This window comes from Schistocerca piceifrons, chromosome 5 (genome assembly GCF_021461385.2).
Source record: "Schistocerca piceifrons isolate TAMUIC-IGC-003096 chromosome 5, iqSchPice1.1, whole genome shotgun sequence".
NCBI classification, from domain to species: Eukaryota; Metazoa; Arthropoda; class Insecta; order Orthoptera; family Acrididae; genus Schistocerca; species Schistocerca piceifrons.
The window spans coordinates 321,622,439-321,643,841 of NC_060142.1; the positions used below are offsets into that span (position 1 = coordinate 321,622,439).

At 36.8% G+C, this 21,403-nt stretch overlaps 1 protein-coding gene across 2 annotated transcripts in view; it reads right to left on the reverse strand.

Moving 5' to 3' along the window:
• Positions 1-1,348: 1,348 nt before the first annotated feature.
• Positions 1,349-21,403, reverse strand: part of LOC124797989 (peptidylprolyl isomerase domain and WD repeat-containing protein 1) — a 120,638-nt gene continuing 100,583 nt past the window's right edge. For both annotated transcript variants that reach the window (XM_047261168.1, XM_047261169.1), the window contains exons 11-15: positions 14,444-14,541; positions 10,027-10,215; positions 7,350-7,501; positions 6,326-6,484; positions 1,349-1,586 (exon numbers count right to left, since the gene is read on the reverse strand). In XM_047261168.1, the coding sequence (XP_047117124.1) occupies positions 6,341-6,484; positions 7,350-7,501; positions 10,027-10,215; positions 14,444-14,541 (583 nt within the window). In that variant the 3' untranslated portion in view covers positions 1,349-1,586; positions 6,326-6,340. The remainder of the gene's footprint in view (positions 1,587-6,325; positions 6,485-7,349; positions 7,502-10,026; positions 10,216-14,443; positions 14,542-21,403) is intronic.

Genomic DNA, 21,403 nt, shown 5'->3' on the forward strand with positions numbered 1-21,403 from the left:
CTTGTCTTCCAATTGAAGAGTTTCTAGCTGGAGTCTGAGTCACCATTATTTTGAGTGATAGCAAGACTTAATGGTTTATCCCCCCCCCCCCCCTCTCTGTCACAGCTTCTAATTGGTGCTATGTCTGCCTCTGTCAATGGTCTTTTCATCACATAGGCTTCCAGACATCTTTATTCTCCCTTTCTCATCTTATATACTTAGGAATATTTACGACTTTAATCAGTCTTCATTCAAACCCACAGAATGGTATTGTTCAAGTGTGGATGAATTTCATTAGCTTTACTTCCAATAAAAGAACTGATATGTATTGGATGAATCCTTTTTCAAGCTAGAGTTCATGTACACGTACCTGCACAGTTACATTGTGTTAGCTGAATACACTGTGCTGGGACTGCAGAGATGGTATCTATGGCTGCTTTCACAGGTGGCCCTGCTTATGGTGGACTAAAGCAAGCCTGTGACGAGACTGAAGTATGGTGTGCTGCTGCAATTTCAGCAAGGCATTTTATTTTCCCATGACTAAGAACCAACTATCCACCTGAATGAAAAGCAACTGCCAATCTGTGGCCAATAGCAGAGTTGGTCACCCAGTTGTTGAGCTTAAAACATTTGATTTCAATGGCTCCTTCACAACCACTGCCATCTGAAGCGTTTCCCATAACACCAGCTTCCCTGAACTACATAGATGGGAGTTTTACTTGCAACATATTGTTTGTTCCCATAATCCTCTTGGCCTGGATCCCTTCTAGCCCACTGTCCTACATCCACCTTCTACCCTGTCCCGCGACCCTCACTTAACTCAGCTTGCACCAACTCCATCTTCCCCATAGTCTCTCCTTATCACTGCATGCTGCATGAACTCACTGGTGCTGGCACCTGTGTCACTTAGTTATTCCATACACCTGCTATGTTTCACTCCCATCTTCCATCCTGTGCACTTGCTGTGTCTGTCATAGTCACCAGCCATCCTTCTCTACCCCTCTGTCTCTCTTACTCCGTATCTCATTTCTCACTCTGTCCACTCCATCTGACACAACCTCTCACCCTGGCAAGGTGCAGAACTGCAGTCCCAGCACAGGATATTCAGCGGGGACATTGTAGCTGAACAGGTGTGTATGTTTATTCTAGCTCGAAAAAGCTATCAAAGTTTTCAGTCTTGTTTTGTGTCTGTTGACAACTCAATGGTTCTACTAGTAAGTAAGTTGTTACTTTTACACTTTACACACACTTTGTCACTGTGAACCACTGAAATGACATGTATTTTACCAACAAAATTAGCTTTCCTTTTTTAATACTTTTTGTATTTCATAGAAATTACAATCATTTGTTCATTGTTGTAACAAATGTATTTCTAGAAAAATACGAAGCACATAATATGGGTTGAATTGTCTATAATCCATCACAAATTAAAACGTAATATAAATTATACAAAGTAATTTTGCTCTGACATGACTTATGTTATGATTCCACTCTTCTCTGAAATACAGTTATCACTTTTCTAATAAATTTTTTCTTGTTAACAGACAGGCCTCAATTGCTTTCTTAGAATTTCATGGAATTTGCCTCCATGCTTTAATCAAAGTAACCTGCAACAGAAATTCAAGTATTTAAAAAAAATTAAAGGTGAAAAATTTCTCCAAATAACACTGTCTAGATTGCTTGACTGTTAAGCAACATAAACAGTATCCTTACAGACGCTTACAGTGATTGCAAACTCATTTCAGGAACGAATTTCATATATTAGTATGTTCCAATTAATGTCACAGATGAAAGTAACAGTAACACTATTGTATCAAAGCTTTTTATAAGATGATGAAACATAAACACAGTGATAACACAAAACTAAAAATGTTACAGATGTAATGACTACCCTAATACAGTGAAAGAGCATCTTGTTTAATAAAACAGGAAAAGTCTGAAGCAGAGCACAAGGGCTGAAACAGAGCAGATAAGATAAACAAGGTACAAAACGACACAAGAATGAACACAGAGCAGCAGGAAAATATGTAAGCTGAGGAGAATTAATAAATACTTAAATCTTGCATAGAGTTATTTCATTCAGCTTGTAGTGGCAGTCATGAACATCACTGGCAATTTTTTAGATTTGTGGGGAGGTGGGGATTGACATCCTTTAATGATGCTAGTCATTATTTTAATTCCTACTGGCTGTAACTGGCAAAAGAACCTGTACAATTATCTAGTACTGTTCCTGCAATGGCCGGTGAAGGCTCAGACAACAAAAAGTGTTAACTGCCTTCACCATACTGCTGTGCATGATGGGTTATCCTCGCAAATGGCGGTCAGCTAGTAGGATGGCATCTGGAGAAAAACACTTTTGTGATTCATATTGGCAGGCTGCTTCACACTCTCAGTCCACTCTTGTTCCTTTTTTTAAAGATAAGACACTACCTTGGTAGTGCACAAGTTTGTTGGAATTGTATAGGTTTTCCATTCTCATTATGATGCTCTGCCACTGCTGACTTGCTGCATTATCCAAGCTTTATGTGCCTCTCATGTTACATTAGGTGTGTGCTCACCAATGTATGACACTAGCTGCCCGATGAAATAAAATTATACAGGGTGATTCAAAAAGAATACCACAACTTTAAAAATGTGTATTTAATGAAAGAAACATAATATAACCTTCTGTTATACATCATTACAAAGAGTATTTAAAAAGGTTTTTTTTCACTCAAAAACAAGTTCAGAGATGTTCAATATGGCCCCCTCCAGACACACGAGCAATATCAACCCGATACTCCAACTCATTCCACACTCACTGTAGCATATCAAGCGTAACAGTTTGGATAGCTGCTGTTATTTCTCATTTCAAATCATCAATGGTGGCTGGGAGAGGTGGCTGAAACACCATATCCTTAACATACCCCCAACCCCCCTAAGAAAAAATCGCAGGGGGTAAGATCAGGGCTTCTTGGAGGCCAGTGATGAAGTGCTCTGTCACGGGCTGCCTCGGGTAGTTTGGTTTTCAGCCTAGTCAACAGTGCCTCAAGCGAACAAATATACAACTAAATGAAACTTTATAGCTCCCTTAATTCGCCGACAGATAGTGCTTAGCTCTGCCTTTTGTCGTTGCAGAGTTTTAAATTCCTAAAGTTGTGGTATTCTTTTTGAATCACCCTGTATAAGATCTAAATGCGGCACTAACTCAATATCATGTTCACCAAAAGTCGCAGAAATGCTGGTATATGACGGTGTGATTAGATACTCAGAAAAGTTTCATTAGAGAAAGTGTAAATGAAAGTTCATGAATCAATTTCATTCACACATTCACCAACTGGTAATTTGGAAGTAAATTATTCTGCAATATAACTGTGTGGCTCATTGTTGGCCAAATACTGTAATTCCTAATGAGAAGAAAGATTGTGATATCTCTAAGTAAAGTGCAGAACAATGATTGAAGAGGAGTTGGCTAATGACAATACTGATTTGAGAAGGTATTTATTTACTTTTTTAAACCCAAGTACATGCTGAGATGAATGTTTGTGATAACTGAAAACTGTGCATCAGGACGAAATTTAAACATACAGTTCTTACTTGTCATAAATGTTCATCTTGGTGTATATTCTACAATAAGATAAAACTATTTAGAAGTAGGTGTGGGACATGATAAAGCATCTACAATTAATTCATTTTGAAATGTAGGAAGCAGTAATGTGAAGAAAAAAGAATGAAGAAAATAAATAAGTTTACAATACAAAGTGAGATTCAAAAGTAAGGACTGACTGTTACAAATTATGATGGTCTACAAGATTAACCTGCATGGCAGTATGCATGCACAAGTCCTCAATGTACAAGTGCTACTGCTTTTTTATACTCAACAGCATTGTAAAACAGTTGCAATAAATCAACAATATGGCCAGACAATAATTATGGTCAGTTGTCCAATTTCTAACTGTGACTTGTGCTGCACCCTGAAATGTCCAGATAATGTGGAATATTTCATACACACTACTCGTTTTCACTAGATGTTGTGATAAATCATGGGCATAGTAGTTTTCTTCATCTGAAACTTCTCTGATGTCATTTGACATCTAAATGGCCATTCTACACAATATCCCACACATTTTGCACATGCTCATCCACAGCTTGAATCTCTAGTGAAATCACGCTCTTGTGATACACTTACAGACTTGTGTGACCAACAATCACCACCAAACACACCACTTCAAAAGTTTTCTAAATATAATTTCTCAAATCTGAGGTAAAACTTGATTGCAGTATAGTGGGAGATTTCCTGATAGCAACAGACACAAATTACAGCAACGAAAAACATTTTTCACTCCTCACAACAGACTTCAAGCTGTTGGTGAATTAAGAACTGCTCAGCTACACCGTCAGAATATAGTATCTGCAAGTGCTCAGATATGGTGCTAGTGGTCATGCAATGGAAAAATTAAAACATTCTCAGAACTTTCTGACAGACTACATACTGACAAGGTTGTTAAAGCATATGGGAAAGGAAGGAAGGAAGGAAGATTGGGTTTAATGTCCCTTCGACATTGACGTCATTAGAGATGGAGCACAAGCTCGGACTGCGTCAAGGATGGGGAAGGAAATTAGCTGTGCCCTTTCAAGAAACCAGCGTGGCATTTGTCTGGAGTGATTTAGGGAAATCATGGTAAACCAAAATCTGGATGGGCAGACTTGGGTTTGAACCATCGTTCTACTGAATGTGAGTCCAGTGTGCTAACCACTGCACCACCTTGCTCGGGAAGAACGTGTTATGTCAGAAAATGCCAAATGAATTCAAATGATTATTTTTTTTTCTTGCAGTGTGTATGATCTTTTCTCACAAATATCTCACAGGCACATTTTTCATCATTTTTGTAAATATTACTGTTTATTTACTTTTAGCTAAACACTTATCAACATAGACAGAACTAGTGGTTCTTAAATTACAATAATTTTGTAATTAACAACTGGATGATTCACATGTTAGACTATGCCATTATTCAAAGTCTGCTTATTTTACAGTTAACTCATCATTTTCAGCAGTCAATCTGTTCTGAGCATGCATCTCTTTGACTTATACACAATCATGATTACTAAATGATTGATGTTGTTGTGTGTTTTATAAACAGCTATGAAGCTCTACCTAACTGTTGTGGATAAAATAGCTGCTTATACCAGTACAATACATGCTCACAGCTTTCTCTCTTCCATAATGATGTATGGATAAGAAGCAGAATGTGGCAATATTTTCACAATGGACACTGGCTGGCTACAGTACTCTTCCCTCTTCACAGCTGTCAATCACAGGGCCACAGAGTACATGAATGGACATGTCTTTCCATTACATCATTTAAAAAAAAAAGATACATAACTAATGCTTTGCAATCCCATTAGACTCATCAATGGATCACTGGATATAATTATGCATATATCTAGACAGGTTGCTGGCTCTGTGATCAGGTCATGTGGCAAAACGCTCACGGTATATTTAGGGTTTGGTGCAGACTGCCATGGCCTCGCTTGTCATTCAGCCAATATTCACAGCTAGCTCTTCGGTGTATCTATTGGCAATGACCCTACATTATGCGGTTTCCTCCTAGAATGTGATTTGGACTTTGTTGTCATCTACCAACACTGTTTGCCTAGCCTTTCTGCCTAATGTGGGACTGTATTTGATCACTGTTCAACTGAGTGATGTGTTTTTGGCGAATGAACTGATAGTATATGGATGCACTGAGAGCATGGTTTGTATCCAAATGTTTCCTAGTCAAATCTACAAACTGTGTTCTGCAACATGGATGTGTGAGTTATTCAACAAACTTCAGAGAACTGAGCTGACCATGAAGTAGCCACAAGCAGAAGTCTTTTGTTTTGTGTAACTCCAGAATAGTCAGGAACCATTACTTTTTATGATTTAATTGAAAATAATTGTACTTAATAAAATCTGTGTTGTTGAAAAAGCAGACTGACAACAGGGTCTGCTGTTTTCTCACATCTTCCTCAGAAGTACCAGAATTACCCATTCGGAGCTGGTAACTCCACATCCACTAGCCAGCTTTACTGCAGCCAAATGACAACCACCTAAGTTTCTTCCGCCTTCCTCTGACTTTCTCATCACCTTCTATAGTAGTACTGAAGATATCTGGAGGGAGTGCATTTACTCACAAATAAAACCAGTTCTACTGTAGTAGGAAACATAAGTTTTGATTTCAGAAGCAAAGCATCCATTATATAAATAAAGATAAAATGAAAAAAAACATACACTAGAGCAAAAGTTTTCATTTATTAACAAATTACAAATTTTCTGTGGAGAATAAGGTTTCATTCTTGAGACTATAAGCTAAGAACTTACCTCAAATAATTCAATTTACTTCAGTGTTACGCTGATAATTTGAACATCATCATATGGCTTATCAGTCATGGGGTTGGTTTTGACAGTACTGATGTTCTGAACCACTTCCATACCTTTCACTACACGTCCAAATATTGTATGTTTATTATCCAACCAAGGCTGTATAAATAAATAAGTAAATAACATAACATCCTGGACTTTCCATTATTTCATAAATAAAGTAAATAATTTTAGTCATATGGTATTAAAGAATATTAATTCAAGAAAGTATTTCCGTCATCCATAGATTTTAAGAAATAGAGGAAAATCAGGCTGAACATTACCCATGAAGGTTGTACTAGTGTCACCAGAGTAATACAGAACAATTGTACTTAACGTAATCTGACAACTGGAGAAATGGGCAGTCAGTGGCTGTTAATAATATACCGGTACATACTAAGATATTAAGGGATGACTGAGATTTTGAAACATTACATAAAGACTGTAAAATCTTTGTTAAACTAACTTTTTATCTATCTTTCTTACCTATGGTCACTCAGGTGTTTAAACACACAACCAAACAAAACTAAAAAAAAATGTCTGTTTAATGTGTATAAAATTAATCTTGAGTAAAATAAATAGACAAGTTTTACAATTATAAACTACAAATACAGGTAGATGATCAATTATAAAAACTGGATAGTCCAGGAGTACACGCTAATAGTACCCTTTTAATTTTGGGAGGGCAGAAAATCTTAAAAGGTTTCTAACTTTCATTTCATCATCAGCTAAAATAGATGCCAAATTATAGGTTTACACCTTGTCATAATATATAGTCACTTAAAATAAGACATACCAAAATTTAACATGATGCATGTGCTGCATACTGTTAGGCCATATTCTCTCTAAAATATAACTTTCAGAAATAATTTTAGTTTACATTATTTTCCATGTACATAAGACATTATGAGAGCTAAAAATAAACTTTTAAAAGACATTTACTTGTAATATGCTAATGGTCTTTAAACATAATGTAAGCACTTACAGTTGGAATCACAGTTATAAAGAATTGGCTTCCATTTGTATTTGGCCCCGCATTTGCCATGCTTAAAGTGTACGGTCGATCATGTCTTAAAGTAGGGTGAAATTCATCTTCAAATTCACCACCCCATATGCTTTCCCCTCCAGTTCCAGTACCTAAAACAGATATTTGGTTCTAGAGTTGCAATAACAGGTGACTGGTCATGACAATACACTGTAAACAAGTCATACAATAACACAATCAATCAATGGCATGAGTAAAGGTAACTACTCATGACATAATATAGACACTGAGCAGTAGACTGGGAATCAAACAAGAATTGAAACAATACAAATCACCTTACGAAGGTTTCCAGAGTACATAATGTGAACCACTTCCCTCCCACCCCCTGCCCATGCCACCAAAATAAAGGAAATAATCTTTTTTTCTCTGGCATGGGTGTCCAAAGAAATATATCAAAGAGGAAGTGGTTGCTAAGATTGCCACTTTTGGTATATCAAATACAGTGAGTTTGAAAATGTGTTGTGCCCCAAGAACTAAATTTGACAGGAAGTACACTAAACTTTATTTTATCACAAATGTTTGATAGTCATACATCCAACATCTTTCAAAGATAGATTTCTGTGATACCTAAAGATAAACATATTTCATTTGTATATTCTCAGTACAACTTTTCATATTATTAATGTGAGTATGAATGTCTCCTTTTTGATTTAAGGATCTAAAATTAGTCTCATATGATGAAATCCAACAAGTTAGGAAATATAACTACAAAATATTCACAACAGACATTTTGATTCATATAACAATATTGGTTAGGTTCACAATAAAAATTAAAAATATAAAATATGAAAAAAATGAAGTAGTCCAGCAGGGAATCAATAAGACTACAGGGGAAAAAAAGTGAATTACAATTGCCAACTATTACACTTTCTGCGTTTAAAAAACCTGATATCTGATCATCTTGATGAATTTATTGTGTTATTTTCAAGCCTTCCATTTTTAAGTTTTGACTAGCACAAAATAATAGTTGAACAAAATGTGATTTTAAAGCTACATTTTTTGCACTGTTTGGGTAAAATTTTACCCTGAACCAGCAATCAACGAGGTGAATGTGATAAATTTTATAAAACATCTCTCAAATTGTCCAATAGAATTGAATCTTTAAACAGCCTAGGACAGAACCAAAATAGTCACCGTTGCACCAGTTTGACACAATACTGTGCAAAACCTTAAGAACAGAGTTAGAGATGAAACAAAAATAAAGTTTTATAAAACTATGGCGGCAACATTTTTGCTGTATGGGACTAACACTTTGGTTTTCCTGAAGAGGAATAAGAGTAAAATACAGACAGGAAAAAGAATCAATCAATTAGAGAATAAAATGCTGAAGGGATAAAAAAAGAATTGAGAAATAAGGTGGACAGGGCAAGTGACTAGAATGCCACAAAAAAGAATGATGAAACAACAGTCGAGATAAGTCTGAGAGGCAGAGGAAATCCTGGTAGGCCCAAAAACAGATGGGATCAACAAAACCTTTGAAGACAGAACTTACTGCTAGCCTAATCCCTGAAAGTGAAGACTGTGCGGACACATCAACTGGCCTGTTGAACTTGTAAGTTTATGACTGCATGTTGCACCCTTTGTGAAGGTCTCAACTCCTGAAGAGTATATCATTCAAATCTTGAAATGTCACATACTTTTTCCTCTCTTCTAGCAGTGAAAATAGTACTCTTCTTTGTGACTGGTGCATCTGGATCCATAAATGAAACTGCCTTCAATACAGGCTGGCGTGTGCTTTGCCATGTCTACTACAATAGCTCTGCCATGTAAAAATGAATGGAGAGTCAGCTAGCCCTCACAGTTCATCTTTGTATAGAAGCAAATAGTAAAATACTTTTGTGATGAAGTTGGGTAGTAGGGGAAGAAGATATGCTTTTGGGAATTGGGGGCAGACATCAAGCAGATATATTACAGCCATATTTACTTTTTGCTCAGTGTTGGAATAAACCCTTTCTGCAGTTTAATAACGACTGTATGAGGAAGAAACAGAGAAAGCACTGAGGATTCTATTTTGCCAAATCTTTTGTATAGTTCACAGCCATGACTAAAAAATAGTGTCACAACTGCCACTACACCAACAAAACAGCAAAACTTACTGTGAGATAGGATGAGAGCCAAACAAACCCAAGTTATATAGTGCTTGCAGAAGCCACAGTGTTTTCAGTAGTGCTCAGCAGTGCATAGTCTGTTGTTTAGCAGCATCACTGGCAATAACTTCTGAAATGTGCAACAATTATGTAATGGTTAAGAAGTCTGTACTGCAGATACTGGGGCATGGGGAGGTGCTAAGTGCCCCTATTCCATCCAATCCCCCCAAGACTTTGTGGATACCGATGTTCTCTGGGTAGAGCTGATGAAAAGAACAAGGAAGAGAAGAGGGTAGGGTGGAGGAGAGTGAGCGATGAAAATGGAAAGGAAAGGAATTTGGCATCAGAAAGAGCTCATCTCAATTACCGCTCAATGCCTCCACTATACGGCAACTAGGAATCTTCTCTCAGTCCACTTTTTCACTCCAGTGAGAGACTGACATCATAATATTGATAATAAATTTGTATTTTGAAAAAACATCATGCAAAAATGTGGTAAACAAGTGATTCAAATAAAGAGCTTATACTACCTGTGGGGTCACCAGTCTGCACCATGAAGCCTTTAATTACCCTATGAAATATGTGTCCATTATAGTAACCATTCTTGCTGTGTACACAAAAGTTTTCAACAGCACGTGGACATTCTTTTGAAAATAATTTCACATGAATATCCCCCATTGCAGTATGAATGATAGCACTGTCATAGATGCGCTGAACACCTGATTAAGAAAAAGAAAATAATTTTATACTATGCTGCCAAGCAATATACTGCATCAAAAACTAGCAAATTATATGTTATTCTAATTGCGTAATGTCAAACAGTATCTCATGAAAGATAATAAAAAAAAATTTTTTTCACAGTATTAAGCAACACGTAAGGAATTCACACACAACAATAAAAATTACCTAGCTTGTATTTTGTGAAGAAAGGCATAACGGTAAAAACTGAAAATTAACTGACTTGAAACCAGTCAATTTTTTTTAATGTCATGTTTAGTTTACACACAAAAGTACATACTTCAATATCAATAAAAAGGTTTTTGAGTGTGTGACCATGCCACAGTGCAAAACGTTCCAGCTACTACTGTATGTGGGCTCCATTACTGTAACAATGGATGTCACAGAAATAGTGACTGACACATTAGGACATTTTACCTCATGATTTGGACACACACCCAGAGGACTTTTAGTCTTTAAAACAGGCTGTGAAACAGACAGTGTCTGATAAGAGAGAAAACTTAGTGTTCTAAGTCAATGCCGGAGATAAAAGAGAAGTAAAAAAGGCAAAGAAATAAAACAAAAAATTAAGCGAGAAATCCACAATATTTTTCAATTGAATGAGTAATGACAGTTGTTGTTCACTGTTCTGTCAACACAGAAGTCACCAGAGACAGAACACTAAATCAGTTGGTAAGACAGGCATGGTAAATGAATAGCTGTGGCCTTATTGATGTTCCTGGTTAGGGAAAACCGTGAAACAGTTAAATCACAGTTTATTTATTTTAGCCATATACATATTCTACAGACCCTTGTATGCATGTGAGATGCTAGGATGTGGATTGGTATAAAGAATATATAAATGTGAATCACATAGAATGTGCAAGAAGGGAAAGTACACTCAATTTACAAAAATGTTCCAGGGAAAATAACAACATGACACTAGAACAAAACAGAAGCAAAAAAAAGGGCATCCTACAAGGATTTGCACATCTCGTATAATTCAGACAAAAAAAAAAAAAAGTATGCATAAAAAAGCTGTGTGTGTCTGTTGATAAATTCACCAATTGAATAAAATATTTCATCAAGAAAATATATCTTTATTTTATTTTTAAATACTGCACTGTTACCACAGAGACCTTTGATACTATTTGACAATGAATTACGTACTTTAATACTGAAATACTATACATCTTTCTGCATCCCAAGTTAATTTTTAAAATCACAATAGAAGCCAGCCTTTCTTCTTGCATTGTGATCATGGTATATTTCATTGGTTTCATAGTGCACAGGATCTTTCCAGTAAATATCCCAAGTTTCTTAAAGAAATTACAACAAGGGAACTAGGCACATTGTTCAGATTATCTTTTTCTACAGAAAGAAAATTGTCTATGATGTGGGTGAATTGCCCCAGAAGATAATTCCACAGCACATGACTTCGTGACACAGATGTCTCAAATATGAGGTTGTTTGAACGACAAAAGTAGCCAAGGACAACCTTTACATGGTCTGCATGACACAATGTTCTCAGCTAACCCTGCTATCTATGTGGAGACCTATGAATTTGGTGCAGTATACCCTTTGAACTTGCTGACTGTCAGGTACAATAGGCAACTCTGGTGGAAATTTATGATAGGAGCTGAACTGGATGTAAATTAGTTTCGCTCAGTAGACAGTGAGTTACTTTGAACCCACTGGGCACTCTATGGGCACTCTATGGAGTGCTGTGCTCCAGTCAGCCTCTTCCCTCTCAACAGCTTTGCTATTCTCATCTAAAACTAACTTCTGCTTCCTGTCTTGGAGATAGAATTTAAACCAGTTTCCAACTGCCCCTCTAGTTGATAAGTATTTTGTGATTTATATAGTCTTAGAAAGAATAACAAAATATTCCAGTTGGCTTAATTTTTCTCCTAGGGATTCCAATACATCGTTTGTGAAAGAAAATACAGCTTCAGTTGTGGATATACCTTTTCTGAAACCAAACTGTCTTTCACTGAAGACGTCAAAATTTTTGAAATACCTCACAATTCTAACATATAGTACTTTTTCAAGGACTTTCATGAATGTGGTCACGAAATAAACAGGACAATAGTTTGTGACTTGTGTTATGTCTCTCTCTCTGTGAAGAGGCTTCACTGTAGCAAGCTTCATTCCATCTGGGAATGTGCAATTGATCTGAACAATATTTTAGAAGTTTACTGGAAATATTACTTACACCTGGTGTTCCTCTGCTTTTTAAAGAGTCAGTGGATTTCCTTACTTCATTTCTAGTTATCATCAGTATTTCAGAAAATGTCTTTGGTTTCACAGGGACTGTTGGTACCTGTCTCACAACTTATCATGCATCAGACTGTTTCATTACAGGATTGGTTAATTTTGGAGAAAAATATATACTTATTGATTGTTTGATTTCTTTGGTTAATATTTTACAGTACTTTTTATAATGATTTATTTGGGTAGTGCTGCCCAAATTTTTTCATGTATTGTAGAATTCTTGTACTTGTTTACAATATATCCTTATCCTCTATGTGATCCATGACTTGTCGTGGTTTCTTTGGGCCAGCTTCTGTAACTTTTTGAGTCACAGACAGGCACTGTGACCCGCCATCTCCTCTATATGGTGAGTAATAATCTACCCTTTTCAAAATATCATCATTATTCCATCTAGGACTTTCCATTGTTTAAATTTACCAGGTATGTAATCTATTATGGTGTGATAGAAAATCTAAATTGAAATCGCCAAGTTCTATGATATCTCTCTTAAATTTAATCAGGTGCTGTAGAAGTGAGTCGAGAAGCTTCAAAAAGAGGCCCCGATTTCTGAAAGTACCCTTTATACAACCGCAATTAATAAGGCAGAATTATTTAAAGGCAGTTCAATGGCAAATGCTTCATATTTTGTTTTAGATGAAAATCACTTACACCAATTGCATTACTCTTGATACAGCTCTTAATAGAAACAGCCACATCACCTCTTTCCCTTTATTTTCTGCAGTATGAAGTTGTCAGATTGTAACCAGGTATTAGAAGTCTTTCTACACACAGCAGACATGGTACTCAGTGAAGCACAGTACAAGGGCATAGTCACAAACATTGGTTGAGAGTTCATTTAGATCAATACACAAGTCTCTAATATTCTGGTGGAGAATTCCAGCTGATGTTTTCCAGTGTTTTGTCTAAAAAAGGAAATACTAGTTACTGATGGATTCAGGGATGCAGTCTTGTTCTGCAAAGTTGCAAATCATTTACCTAATGTAGTCTGTGTACATGGAATGCATTTTGTCAGTTCATTTCATGTTTAGTGAGCTGTCTATCTAAGGGTGTTGCTTTGGACTGCACCTTGTTTCTTATTCTTTTATTAATATTACAATTTACTTTGGTTAAATGGTTTGTTAAGATGAAGACTGTGTTTTGGGAAATATATTCAATCAAACACATTTTCTTCAGTCATTTTTACATTCATGAAGCAGTAAAAATTTCTGCATAATACGATGGCCAAATGGTGATTTGAAATCACGAAAATCCCAGTTTTATGCACTGTGCCACTTTTTTGTTGCATCAGAAACACTTATGAAACTATGGCTGATGAAAGTGGCACATTTCAACTACTGCAAAGTTTTCTACAAAAGTTAATTAATGGTGCTTATTACTTTCTTAAGAAATTTTACAGAATTGTCAGCATAATCACCAGCTTATTTTCATCTATACTGCATACCAAAACAACTATAAAATAATTTAAAAGTTTGTATTTGTGCTTAACAAACATAAACATGGTTCCTAATAGGCTGTAACATAGTAGGCTGGAGAGTCTTAAAGTCTTTGGATGAATATGAATCAGTGACAACAAATTTCCATGTGTTTGTAAGAAATTTGTGCAGTAATGTCTTATCTTAATGTGAGGTGTGTAAAGTGTTAGTTATACGTGTGATGCATGCAGACAATGTAGTGCTTTTCACGTTGGCTTTACAAGTGCTTGACAATGACAAGTAGTCGAAATTAGCTAATCACATGGTTAAATAAAAATCACGTTACAGTCTACTACGGGCCATGTTTACATTTGTTGTGAAATAATTGTTGATTAGATGGAGGATACAGACTTCAGAACATTAACTGTGAACTGAATTCTACCAATTAATAGTTGACTAAAATTCAATTCCAACATCGGGATCAAAAGAACTATCTGCACTCTTAATAGGTACAATTAATGTACAACTTAAATTACTGCATTACCTGAGGCTTCTGTTGCAGATATAATGTCTTCCTTTGATGGTTTTTCATTAAATACATCCCTGTCTGCATCTGGGCTCTTTGCGTCTTCTGGTTCACGCCTAAAATGTCACAGAGAAATACAACATGTTTACAATCTTGAAAACCTGACTTTCCACTTATTAGTCAATGAAATTTAGCTGCAAAGCTGTGTTGTTAAGTAACCAATAACTAGAGAATATGTGTGATCTATCAGCCAGTTGGACGGGTTCTCAACATCGAAACATGTCATATTTAATACTGCAATAATCCTTAATGAGTTTGTGCAATCTATGGTAGCACAATTACGAGGAGTTGGTGAGTAAATAAAACTCCAAAATAATTTCTCTATCCACCAAGATGTTGATTAACAAGAACTGTACTTATAATTGAGAAACCTGTCAACTTTTATCAACTTAACACAAAAACAGGCAAGCTGTAAATGCAGTACAAGCAAAGACAATAACTCAATAGCGCATACGTTGAGCAGCTGACTGGCACATAAACAAGAATAGGAACATAGCACATCAGCTTACCAATCACTCTCATTCTCCAGAGCACTCAGGTAAACACATAGCTACATTATCCTGTCAGCCATTAGAGCTGAAACAACAGGGCAGTATTATTTTGTGTGTGAACAAAAACACAAGTTTATAATATTAATTACTGTATTCCTTTCCTTGATAACATGCCTGCTCACTGCGCATCACCTCTGCTGTACCACAAGTTGCTATACATAACATGTTGTACCAGTATTATTCCATTTGAACAAACTTTACTCTGACTGCTGACCAAATATTTCACACATTTTCAGATGTCATTAGCAGTAAAAATATTAAAATGAATTAGCAACAACTACTAACAACATCATTTGCAAATCATGATAGTTAAAAGCAAAACCAAAAGTTTCAATGGCTAATACTACAAATTACACAGATCATGACAGACAATTCTTATATGGTATGAATGAAGGCTAATATTTTTGGGTGGACACACACGTTAGACTAGTTTTCCTGTATTTAATTCTGAAGTCTCGCAAGAGTTTCTTTGTGCGTTTCTGCCAACAGTAAAAACACAAAAGAATCTGTAACTTACTGATGGGACAACCAACTGCTTAACAATCAACTGGTCAGTCGATTGTTTTTTCAGTTGAATGAAAAACCATATGAAACTAGTCTCTGCAGCAATGTCAGGTACACAAATGTTTTCACTCACTTTCTGGATCTGAGTGGTTTCACTTAATATGAGAAAACCAACTGACATAAGTCTCTGACAGTTGCAACAGTTACATGAATGTTTGCAGTCTGCGCATTTGAGTAATTTCATTTACATATTTTTTCAGCTTTGATTATGCATGAATCAGGACTAAGGCTGTAAAATTTTTAGAGACAAATGAGATACCTTATTTTGAAGGAGAGGTGAATAAAAATATACTTATAAATCTGAAGTATTCTTAAAAAATATATATTTATGTACTTATATCTTATGTACTTATATCAGATAGATAGATATATTTTTCCCACGTGGAATGTTTCCCTCTATTATATTCATATTTATGTACTTAAATAGAAATTTTTTGTATGTCTCTTTCAGTTAACGAATTTCGCCATAGCTCTGTTCATTGAGTTCCAGGTGCTGATGGAATTGCTGGTGTTGTGCGCATGAAGCTCCTCCTTGACTTCAACCTAGGTTTTTATGGTTCCTACCCAAACAGCAGGTGTCTGGGATTGATTTCCTGCTTCTTTTTCTCCATATCTGTGACTGGTGCTATTACCCATAATTTAATAAATTTTTGTAACAACAGTTAGTCATAAGGAGACAGTCATGATGCACCCAGTCTCATTCAATGCTATATTCACCCATTAGGCATGTGGGGAATTTTGCCAAATTGGAGCGGCAGATTCTGTCGCAGAGAAGCATAGTGCCGGGGCAGACGTATGGGGGACACTAGACTCTGAGCACCATTGGTGCCAGTAAGTTTACGGATAATGCTGTTCCAGGCTATCTGCTGTTCCAGGCCATATTAATATAGCTTTGTTTCTTGGCAGTGATCTCTGAATGTGAGCAATGATCCAACTGTATTCCCAACTTTTTTGGAGTATTGTAGTTGCGTAGTTGTTGTCCTCCCCACATAATATTTAACTCCGTCCTGGTTCCTCAGTTTTTCAGATGAAAGGTATAGACCTGCATCTTTCTGGAATTTGGCTTTAGGTGGTTATCATCATAATACCTGCCGCGATCTTCAAGGGCTATTGGAAGCTTCATCTCCACTTCCTTAAATGTTTTGCCTTGAACTGCAGTTGCTGTGTCGTTTGCACAAATAAATTGTCTTGTTCCACAGTGGAATGGTTGGTCACTTGTGTAGATGTTGTACAACAGAGGTGCCAATACACTGCCCTTAGGGAGACCATTCATCAAGATCCTCTGTTGGCTCTTCTTAACATGCTAAATGACAAAAGAAAGAAAGAAAACTCCTGTTTTGCAGCAAACATTGGATAAACTGTGTTAAATAGTAGTCTTTTGTAACTGAATGTACCTTTCTAATCAACTTCTTGTGGTTGATGGTATCACATGCTGCTGATTGATCTATGAATAACACTCCCATAACTTGCCCTCTTTTGTGTCCATCTTCTATGTACAGAATCAGATGAAGGATACGACCACAGCATGACTTTTTTGGGTGGGGGTTGGACTGCTCTCTCACCCCCCCCCCTCAACCCCCCCCTCCCCCTACTGGTTTATACAAATTATTGATGAATCTGTTACAGTAATTGCCGAGGTGACCTGAATAGAAAGCACACAAGGCATAATTTTTTAAAATCGTTTGGTCACTTAATCACTTGCTTTTTAAACATATAATGTCACTTGTTGGGAAAATATTTGTCATCATCATTCAGTAATTTTCTTTGAATCTCTCTAATTAATATAGTTTCATAATGTGAATCATCATTTCGGAACAGGATATTGCACTGAATTTATCTTGAGAGTCACTTTTTTGCTCCCACAAACTGGTTTCACTCAAAAGAAATGAATGAATAATAATCCTTCTGACGTGTAATACTACAACCAAATGTGTCAACTGTTTTCCGGGGACAGACTGAATTTACTGTTTTCATTCAGTTGTTCCCTCCACTATTGTAGCTCTTCATTACCGGATCATTTATGACTGCAACAGGCGAGTTAACTTTTAGTGAGTCTCCCTGTCTGTGTTGTTGCTGTGTGCTTCAGTTCAAAGTTCAAAGAACAGTTTGATGCAGCTCGCCATGCTAGTCTACTACTTGCAAGTTTCTGTCCTACAAACATCTCTCCATTACCAAACTGACAATTCTTTGATGGCTCAGGACATGTCCTATCAACTGATATTATTTTAGTCAGGTTATGCCATATATTTCCTTTTTCCCCCAGTTTTATTAAGTACTTCCTCACTAGTTATTTGATCTATCCATCTAATCTTCAGCATTCTTCCGCAGCATCGTAGTTCAAAAGCTACTATTCTCTACTCATTTCACTTCCATACAAGGCTTCTCCAGACAAACACTTTCCGAAAGGAATTCCTAATACTTAAATGTATTTTGATGTTAACTAACTAATCTCTCTCTCTCTCTCTCTCTCTCTCCCTCTCCCTCTCCCTCTTTCCTTTTAAATGCTTTGCTTATTGTTAATTAAGGTATTGAGCACCCCCAGGAACCATGGACCTTGCCATTGGTGGGGAGGCTTGCGTGCCTCAGCTATACAGATAGCCGTGGCGTAAGTTCAACTACAACAGGGAGGTATCTGTTGAGAGGCCAGACAAATGTGTGGTTCCTTCAGTAGCTGTAGGAGCGGCACTCTGGATGACTGACTGATCTGGCTTTCTAACATCAATCAAAACGGCCTTGCTGTGCTGTTCCTGCAAACAGCTGATAGCAAAGGGAAACTACAGCCGTAATTTTTCGCAAGGGCATGCAGCTTTACTGTATGGTTAAATGATGATCGTATCCTCTTGGGTAAAATATTCTGGAGGTAAAATAGTCCCCATTTGGATCTCTGGGCAGGGACTACTAAGGACATTGTTATCAGGAGAAACAAAACTGGTGTTCTACTGATCGGAGTGTGGAATGTCAGATCCATTAGTAGGGCATGTAGGTTAGAATATTTAGAAAGGCAAATGGATAGTTTGAAGTTAGATATAATGGAAATTAGCGAAGTCCAGTGGCAGGAGGAACAAGACTTCTGGTCGAGTAAATACAAGGATATAAATACAAAATCAGATAATGGTAATGCAGAAGCAGGCTTAACAATGAATAAAAAACCAGGAACGCAGATAACTATTATGAACAGCATTGTGAACACATTATTGTAGCAAAGATACACACGAAGCCCATGCCAACACAGTAGTACAAGTTTATATGCCAACTAGTTCCACAGATGATGAAGAGATTGAAGAAATGTATGACATGATAAAAGAAATTATTTAGATAGTTAAAAGAGACAAAAATTTAATAGTCATGGGGAACTGGAATTTGATAGTAGGAAAAGGAAGAGAACGAAAAGTAGTAGGTGATTATGGGCCGGGGGCAAGGAATGAAAGAGGAAGCCACCTGGTAGAATTTTGCACAGAGCACAACTTAATCATAGCTAACACTTGGTTTAATAATCATGAAAGAAGGTTGTATACGTGGAGGAGACCTGGAGACAATGGGAGGTTTCAGATAGATTATGTAATTGTAAGACAGATATTTAGGAACCAAATTTTAATGTGTAAGACATTTCCAGGGGCAGATGTGGACTCTGACTACAGTTTATTGGTTATGAACTGTAGATTAAAAATGAAGAAACTGCAAAAAGGTGGGATTTTAAGGAGATGGGACCTGGATAAACTGACTAAATCAGAGGTTGTAGAGAGTTTCAGAGAGAATATTAGGGAATGATCGGCAAGAACATGGGAAAGAAACACAGTAGAAGAAGAATTGGTAGCTTTGAGAAAAGAAATAGTGAAGGCTGTAGAGGGTCAAGTAGGTAAAAAGACAAGGGCTAGTAGAAATCCTTGGGTAGCTGAAGAGATACTGAACTTAATTGATGAAAGGAGAAAATATAAAAATGCGGTAAGTGAAGCACTCTCAAAATTTAGATCGACAGCAACTGCAAAATGGCTAAGCAGGGATGGCTAGAGGACAAATGTAAGGCGGTAGAGGCATATATCACTAGGGGTACGATAGATACTGCTTACAGGAAAATTAAAGATACCTTTGGAGAAAAGAGAGCCACATGTATGAATATCAAGAGATCAGATGGAAAACCAGTTCTAAGCAAAGAAGAGAAAGCAGAAAGATGGAAGGAGTACATAGATGGTCTATACAAGGGTGGTGTACTTGAGGGTAGTATTATGGATATAGAAGAGGGCATGGATGAAGATGAAATGGGAGATACGATACTGCATGAAGAATATGACAGAGCACTAAAAGACCAAAGTCGAAACAAGGCTCCAGGAATAGTCAACATTCTATAGAACTACTGATAGCCTTGGGAGAGCCAGTCATGACAATACTCTTCTACCTGGAGAGCAAGATGTATGAGACAGGCAAAATACCCTCAGACTTCAAGAAGAATATAATAATTCCAATCCCAAAGTAAGCAAGTGTTGACAGGTGTTAAAATTACTGAACTATCAGTTTAATAAATCATGGGTGCAAAGTACTAACACAAATTATTTACAGACAAATGGGAAAACTGGTAGAAGCCGACCTCAGAGAAGATCAGTTTGTATTCCATAGAAATGTTGAAACACGCAAAGCACTACTGACCCTATGACTTATCTCAGAAGATAGGTTAAGAAAAGACAAAGCTATGTTTCTAGCATTTGTGGACTCAGAGGAAGCTTTTGACAATGTTGACTGGAATACTCTCTTTCAAATTCTGAAGATGGCAGGAGTAAAATACAGGGAGCGAAAAGCTATTTACAATTTGCACAGAAAACAGATGGCAGTTGCAAGAATTGAGGGGCACAAAAGGGAAGCAGTGGTTGAGAAGGGAGTGAGACAGGGTTGTAGCCTATCCCCAAACTTATTCAGTCTTTATATTGAGCAAGCAGTAAAGGAGAAAAACAAAAAATTAGGAGTAGGAATTAAAATCCATAGAGAAGAAATAAAAACTTATGTTTGCCGACGACAATGAAATTCTGTCAGAGACAGCAAAGGAACAGGAAGAGCAGCTGAATGGAATGGACAATGTCTTGAAAGGAGGATATAAGATGAGCATCAAGAAAAGCAAAATGAGGATAATGGAATGTAGCCGAATTAAATCAGATGATGCTGAGGGAGTTATATTAGGCAATGAGACACTTAAAGCAGTAAATGAGTTTTGCTAATTGGGGAGCAAAATAACTGATGATGGTTGAAGTAGAGAGGATATAAAATGTAGACTGTCAATCGCAAGGAAAGTGTTTCTGAAGAGGAGAAATTTTTTAACACTGAGTATAGATTTAAGTGTCAGGAAGTCTTTTCTGAAAGTATTTGTATGGAATGTAGCCATCTATCAAAAGTGAAACATGGATGATAAATAGTTTAGACAAGAAGAGAATAGAAGAAGCTTTCGAAATTTGGTGCTAAAGAAGAATGCTTAAGATCAGATGGGTAGATCATGTAACTAATGAGGAGGTACTGAACAGAATTGAGGAGATGAGGAATTTGTGGCACAACTTGACAAGAAGAAGGGATCAGTTGGCAGGACACATTCTGAGATATCAACGGATTGTCAATTTAGTACTGGCGGGAAGGATGAAGGATAAAAATCTTAGAGAGAGACCAAGAGATGAGTACACTAAGCAGATTCAGGAGGATGTAGGTTGCAGTAGTTATTCGGAGATGAAGAGGCTTGCACAGGATAGAGTAGCCTGGAGAGCTGCATCAAACAAGTCTATCTGAATATCACAACAACAAGGTATTGAGATGAATCTGGGTTTTTTAG